Source organism: Trifolium pratense, linkage group LG5 (assembly GCF_020283565.1).
Source record: "Trifolium pratense cultivar HEN17-A07 linkage group LG5, ARS_RC_1.1, whole genome shotgun sequence".
In the NCBI taxonomy this organism is placed as follows: Eukaryota; Viridiplantae; Streptophyta; class Magnoliopsida; order Fabales; family Fabaceae; genus Trifolium; species Trifolium pratense.
Window position 1 is genome coordinate 24353902 of NC_060063.1, and position 7689 is coordinate 24361590.

The 7689-nt window shown below is 35.2% G+C and overlaps 1 protein-coding gene across 1 annotated transcript; it reads right to left on the reverse strand.

Moving 5' to 3' along the window:
- Positions 1-1953: 1953 nt before the first annotated feature.
- On the reverse strand, positions 1954-4743 carry LOC123882999 (G-type lectin S-receptor-like serine/threonine-protein kinase SD2-5). The gene has a single exon (XM_045931681.1). It carries the CDS (start codon positions 4713-4715, stop codon positions 2214-2216), a length of 2502 nt encoding a protein of 833 aa, XP_045787637.1. The 5' UTR covers positions 4716-4743; the 3' UTR covers positions 1954-2213.
- Between the last annotated feature and the right edge of the window lie 2946 nt (positions 4744-7689).

Genomic DNA, 7689 nt, shown 5'->3' on the forward strand with positions numbered 1-7689 from the left:
ATTGGCTTGGGACAACAAAGGGAGGGTGTTTCAAATCAAGTTCCAATCCTTTCCTTTATGAATGCAAGAAATGGAGGGAGTTCACGTGCAGAGCAAGAACGGGCTCGGTTCATGATACCCACATGTCTTTAAATTAATGAAACCTTTTATGCAGTATTTTTTCATATTATTATTATTATTATTATTATTATTATTTTTAATGATTGTGATTAATTGGAATTGTAGAGGTGCTCAAGGTAAAAAATTCCGAAGAGCACTTAATAATTTTTGCAGGAAAAACAAAGTTGACATGGTTGCTTTACAAGAAACTCGGTGCCGTGGCAACGTTGCTCGTAATACAATTAGAAGTCTTGGCTTAAAAAATTATTTAGGCTTAAATGCAGTTTTGCCCCCCTATTTTGATTAAATCGGAATTTTACCCCCTGTTTTAAAATTTTTTGGATTTTGCCCCCACCAAAATTTTGCACAAAATCTGCTTTCGAGTCTCAACTTCAAAGTTTCGCACATAATTCAATTTGGATCCATAATTCAACAAACTGGTACCGAAATGACCGCAATCGAGTTAATTTTCCACATAATAAAATTCCATTAAATTTGGAGTTACATAGAGAGATTAATTATCGTTTTAGTGAAGGTCTGTCCAAATTAATTATTGTATGGAACTACTACCGGTATTTTTGTCATGTCTCTCACCCTGTAACTCATTTTTTAATAGTATTTACATGTCTGGAAAGCTAACGAAATTACCCTTGTTGTCATTTCAATTTCGTCGAATTTGGAGTTACGATGTGTGAAGCTGTTGTGTCTCACATTTGTCCTCAGTTTTACATGTTTGTGGCTTCATACTTTGAAATGATGATGGTGCATTAATTCTTCGAGATTTCCTACATTGATTGCCATTGCACAGGAGGTGAAGAAGGAAGAGGAAGACACTGATGGTGGAAGTTCAAGAGGAACTAACTGAGATGTTATTTTAACTGCAGGGGCAAACCCTATAACAATAAAAGCTTTGGTGAATCTTCACAGGTTTAGTTGTTAGGCCTTTTTAACATTTCATTTCATATTTTGTACTCAAATGTTTTGTGTTTAGTTGGACATCCTCTTTTTCTATTGTTATTGTGTTCACTTTAATTTTGGTGGATCATATTTTGCCATTTTTTCGATCTTGTGTCAAGATGAAATTATGTTTACATTGCGAAGGTTGGCAATATTTGCAGATAATAGAAGACATTTACCTCTGATACTAAATCCAAATGCTTAAAAGCTTCAGAAAAATTCACAACCAGAATCTCCGACTAAGATAAAATGACACTCAAATATTTACACACAATTCCAACTTGTGAATCCAGATGATCAGAGTTATCAATCAGGAATTTCTTGACAGTTGCACAAAGATCATCGGAACCAAGCATGGTACTTATTGCATAAGCTTTTGTAACATCAAACTCCTGAAACTAGGCCTGATGCCGATTTCATTCAGTTATTTCTCCACAGAGCTTCTGAATTCAGGAACCACTAAGCAAAGCATAGATCCCACATTAACACATAGCTCGTTGTTCGGATAACACCTTTTAGCTCTATAATAAGCTATACGGAAAGCCATACCAGTGTCATCTCCTTCGTCTGGTATATAGAAATCATAATCAACAACAAATCCAATCTTTTTAATTTCAAACTGCAATTTTGCACCTATATGGTGGAGGAACCATGTCGAGTTTTGATCAGTTGACAGATTTGATTCAACAAATCCAGGAATATCCTTTTAACTAACTCATACTCCCTAGTAACTAAATAACCAAAGACTCCTTAAAACTTAGTGAGAGGGTTAACTAATTCAGTGTTTTATCAGATATCGTCAACGGCTGAATATGAGTTGGCATTAAGATCATGAGAACCTTAGATATGTATGTAGGTTACCCCGGGTCATGGGATTCCAATGGCTAGACAATGATATTAAGACAAATTAGTCGGTTGAACTATATGTTGTGGGCATTCGTCCACAGATTATGTGGATTTCCGTATATCATTGGAAATCCAAATGTTTATGAATTAATGAATGTGAGCTATGTATACTGCGTGTTGATCTACATTTAATATCAACGACGTATGATGATGTGGCCTCTGAGACCCGCTCACTTCAATATTACAATATTATACTAAATCAAAATATCCAAAAATAAAAAAGAAAAATCATAGTGTTGTTGTTGTTGCTGTTATCTTGGGCCAGAAAGACGAACTGCTGATAGACCTTCACTATTACTATCTGATGGACCAGAAGAGTTACCACCTTCACTAGGTATAGGAACAGCACAACGACCTTCCAACATTTGAACAACTTTAGTCATTGAAGGTCTCATAGACATGTCTTCTTTTATACACCACAATGCAACCCTTATAGCACATTGAGCCCTATCATCATGCTCGTCAATTTGTAGCTCAGGATCAAGTATATCTCTCATTTTCCCTTCTTCCATCATCTTAAAAGCATAACTAGGAAAATATCTTTTCTCTGAACTCTCATTAGTATCATAATTATTCCTTCCTCCTATAATCTCCAGCAACACCATTCCATAGCTGTATACATCACTTTTCTCTGATATTGCATATTTTTTTATCCACTCAGGTGCAAGGTAGCCGCGTGTTCCTCTCATTGTTGTAAAAACATGACTTTGTTCTCTATTCATGAGCTTGGCTAAACCAAAATCTGAAACTTTAGCTGTGAAATGATCATCAAGGAGTACATTTTCAGGCTTGATGTCACAATGAACAATCTTTGAGTCACACTCTTCATGTAAATAAGCTAGCCCTTTTGCTGTTCCTACTGCTATGTTAAACCTTGTATCCCAATCCAAAAGAAATTCACCTTTTTTCTTCTTGAATATCCATTTATCCAATGAGTTATTAGCCATAAACTCATAAACTAGAAGCCTGTGTGTTCCATCAGCACAAAAACCTTTGAGCCTTACTAAATTAAGGTGATGAATGCTTCCAATGATGCTAACTTCAGCTCGGAACTCTTTCTTCCCTTGACCAATACCTTCTAGCTGCTTCACAGCTAATTGAGTTCCATCAGGTAGAGCTCCTTTGTACACTGAACCAAAACCTCCTGAGCCAAGCTTCTCTGAGAAGTTTTTAGTTGCAACTTCGAGATCTTTGTATCGGTAACGGATCGGAATACCGGTTAAATTCTCCAAGAAATGGTCCTCCTCTGATTCTCTAGGAAAATCTGGTAACCTTGTTTTCTTCCTGTAGTATCTAACCCCAAGCAGAAGAGAAATTACAAACAAAGTTAATATGACAGTTACAACAACTATGATGTGTTTATTGCTGCTTCCACTTCCTTTTGTGATTCCATCGCTTGAGACCTTAATGTAAGAAACATAACCAGAATCGCCGTCATCAGATTTCTGAAAACTTCCTACACTTTCCAACAGGAAACAGTTTCCTGAACTTTTATGAAAGAACATTGCAAGGCAAGAGCAATTTCCACGGCAAGACGTTTGACAACCTACCAAATTTGTTTTTGAAAAGGGCTGAAGAAAATCAAGTGCAAAGTAATCAAGCCCATCATCACCTTTCAGAAATTCAATAGACTTTTCTGATTTTTCATCACAAGCAGAAACAAAACCAGGTTTACAACTAGGAAGAACAAAAGGACAACTACACATACGGTTGCCTGTGCACATATAGTAAGGATCACAAGCCTCCGGTGTAGCACAAGGATCTTGCGGTATCCTTATCGTAGAATAACCGATTGATCCATCACTTTTAAACCTGGAGAAAGTAATAACACCATCTCTTCCCAAAACAGCAATCCAAATAGCATTCAAACCTACACTATCAGAGAAAACGAATTGCCACAACAAAGACTTTTTCTCATTATAAAATCTCCAAGAATTATCACTGAGATTCGCCGAAACCACAACATGACCATACTTGTCAATGATTTTACGGTTATCATTCTGCATAGTCCAATAAACCTGTGGAATTTTGAAACCAGCTGAAAGAACAACATTACCAGATTTAATCTCAAGAACATAGGTCAGATTATTTGAATTAGGTTCACTAGTAAGTTTCATTCCCTCTTTGAAAACCTGTTCAGACAACAAAGTATCAGTAGGAAAATCAAAACTTTGCCAAATTACCGTACTATTATCACTCCCAAGTAAAACCAAATTTCCAGTATTCTGCAACACCATTGAAGAAACCCCTTTGTTAATAGTGTTTGTAGACCAGATCAAAATTCCATCTTTTTGTAAAAAAGCATTACCCTTTTTATCAAAGACAAAATTATCAGAAACAGGTTTTGCTCTATTAGCAGTCCAAACCACAGTGGAGCTTGATACATGGACGATTACTAATAGTTGCTTGGTTACGTCGTTGGCGGTGGAGGTAAAACCGCAAGAAAAATTTAGGTTTTCTGAGAGGAGGAATTTTCCATTTAAGTCAATCCAATCCAATGGAGAACATTGAGTACCAGGTGGGATTTTGCTGATATATTGAATTCCACCACAGAAACATGGTTTTGACATGAGGAAGATGAAAATGAAGAGAACAAGAACAATAAGATTGGATGATGAAAACCAATGTTTTGTTTTTGTTACTACTACTACTACCATGATGAAAGTTTGTAATAGTAGAAGAAAGAGTGGTGTAGCTGGAAAAGTGTAAAAGGGATAAGAATTTGAACTAGTGGGGGTTTGTGGATATGTCATAAAGCGTGTATGTAATATATCTGACTTTGACTTTAGTTGATTTAGCATCACCACCGTGTTTAAAAGGTTGTTAGTTAGTTAATTAGTTGACGAGGAATTGACATATCCATGAACAACCGCTTTAAATGTTATGTGTGGCGGCTGGAAAAGTCGTGTGGTGGCTACATTATTTTAAGAAAAATGCGGACCGATGACCCGGACAAAATTTAACTTTTTGAATTCTTAACTCGTGTGACTGTTTCACGCATGTCGATGCATAATTTTGATGATTAATATTTTTAATTTTATAATAGTAAAAATGATAAAAATTTGATATTTTGACAATACTCATCGAGACGAATCAAACAATGGGTCCGTTTGATCTGCAAAATATAAATACTAGACAGAACAGTACAAGACAGAACAACACAAGACAAACGTTTAAGGTATTGAACAAACTTTGTGTTATACGATGTTTGGTGGATAAAATGTTATTTTGGTATTTTAGACAACTTGTGCTGAGGACAAAAAGTTGTCCCGTGGTTTTGTGGGGGACAAAAATTTCAAGTTTTGTCCTGTCCCTTGGCCCCTAGTTTGTCCAGTACCAGGAACAGTTTTAAAATCAAACACAGTACAACAGAAATTGTCTTGTCCAGTCCCTTATTTTTTAGCAGATCAAACGCACCCAATATATTTATTTTGTTTATTAGTAGAAAAATAAGGTCAAAACAATATGTGTGAATAGTGCACAACAGTCAACTGTGTCAATCAAATTGGGACGGAGGGAGTAGAATATATTTCACACCTACTTCATCAACATATTTATAAGCTTGTAAAATATAACATTTCTCTCCTAGAACATTTCTCTCTATAACAAAGCGAAAAGTATACGAGATTGAGAATAGAGATAAGGAGAGAAGAAAAAAAATTAATTTTCATCTTATTGATTGTTCGGTTGGTTTCGATTACCAAAAGATGGAATTTTAGAGACTCGCACTCATCTGTATACAATCGTTTATGTTCGATTTTTGTAATTGTTGACCTGAAACTCAATCCGCACCCGACCGAATGCTTCAACGTATTGTCAATTATATCGATTTTGAGAAAGAACGCGGGTTCGTGCTCAGTCCTAAATTGAATCCACTTCCTGAAAAGACAAAGATAAATAAAGAGTTGGCGATCACTACAATTCAATGTAGAATTGGACAACATGGAAATAGTGTCGAAGCTTATGCAACCAACTCAAGTTGCATTGCTGTGTGGGTCCATTTTATGACTTTAACCTTTTTTTCTCGGTGAATACTTGGCTACCCATTTCATAAAATTGGGCTGGTTTGCCCATCCTAAATGTCATAAATATATTGGTTGATAAAAAATGTCACATTAAAATATAAGTAATTTTCAATTATGTTAATATAACTTTCAATATTTATAAATTCACCCCATAATTAAGTATGAGTATTTTAGTGTTGTTCTCAAATCTCACTATTTGATCATAGCGGCAGGTCAGGCAAGCGCGTTCTGCGCCTGCCTGTGTCTACCTTATGTCGGAAAAAAAAAACATATGTCTTATGCTATTGTGAGTTTGTTAATAAAAGATTTTTATTGCTACTAAAAAAATCAAGGGCATTATTAGTATTATTGTTAAGTGTTATTTCAAATAATAGTGAAGGGTAAAATGAACCAAACAAAAAGTCAGCACAAACTCCCATATCTACTTTATATATTGTTATAAATAAAGGGTACACAAATTTTTGTGTGTAAATTGTGGTAATCCTAATTTTGAGTTGTTTTGATCTATTTCTAGAGGAGGTTATGTTTTCCTTTTCCTTGGAACAAGTAGGATTCTTAACGGATTTGTTTCCCAAAAATTAAATAAATATATTTCTCAAATATATCATAATTAAATTCCCTAAAATATCTCATCATAAGTTTTTATTCAGAACAGAGTTTTGGCAAAAACCAAAAATTACCTAAACGGGCTAAAGCTTAAGACATAACTAAATAGTATTTTAAATATATTAGACCAAAGGGAGTAGTAACAAATCTTAGCACAAACAGAATTAAAAGAAAATCATATTAATTAAGTTGAGTAGAATAGAGGATGCATTCAAAAAAGAGAAGTACATAACAATAAAGTACAAACACCATCCAACTTAGTACATCAGAAAAGAGTTGAAAGTTCAAACTTTCAACCATGAGAAGTTCACAAACCAAACATAAATGACTAAAATACTACATCTGGAAAAAAGTGAGACAAAAATGCTGTAGATGCATTAATCCCCCAACTTTACTAAACATAGAATATAGAATTAACCAGCATTTCAGATTAAGATAACCTTTTCAACAAATGTGTACACACGTTACGAATTTGTGAATCAGGATGACTGGAGTTGTTAATGAGAAATGTCATTACAGTATGACGAAGATCATGTGAGCCAAGCAAAGTGGTAACTGATTTTGCTTGTGTAGCATCAAATGGTATAACAAGTTTGTTGCTTGGATCCCACTTAACTTCAGCTTGAAGACCATCAATACAGTAAGATATATAACTGTCATAAGTGCTATATCCACCATCAGGCTTGAAAAGAAGAATGATACAGTAGCCGAAGACGACAAGGATGGAAGGCCAGCCCAATTGAGGAACATTAATGTTAGTTTCATTAGCTCGGGATGGTAAACTAACGAAACGAGGTTTTACGCATATTTCATTCAGTGATTTCTCCAGAGTTTCTAAATCCAGGAACCACTGAGCACAACATAGATCCCACATAAACGCATAATTCCTTGTTATGCTTGCAATAATACTTGGCAGCATAATAAGCCATACAGAAAGCCATACCAGTGTTGTCGCCACCATTCACATCTGGGACATAGAAATCAATATCAGTCATCTATCCCATCACATTGATCTCATCAAACTGCAACTTTGGCTGCTTAAGAGTTGAAGGTCCGATGCTGAGATTTTGAATCCATGCATTTGTTTCATCTGCGA

Excerpts from the sequence above, each read along its gene's own strand:
- LOC123882999 (XM_045931681.1), bottom strand. The coding sequence starts at position 4,715 with ATGACATATCCACAAACCCCCACTAGTTCAAATTCTTATCCCTTTTAC.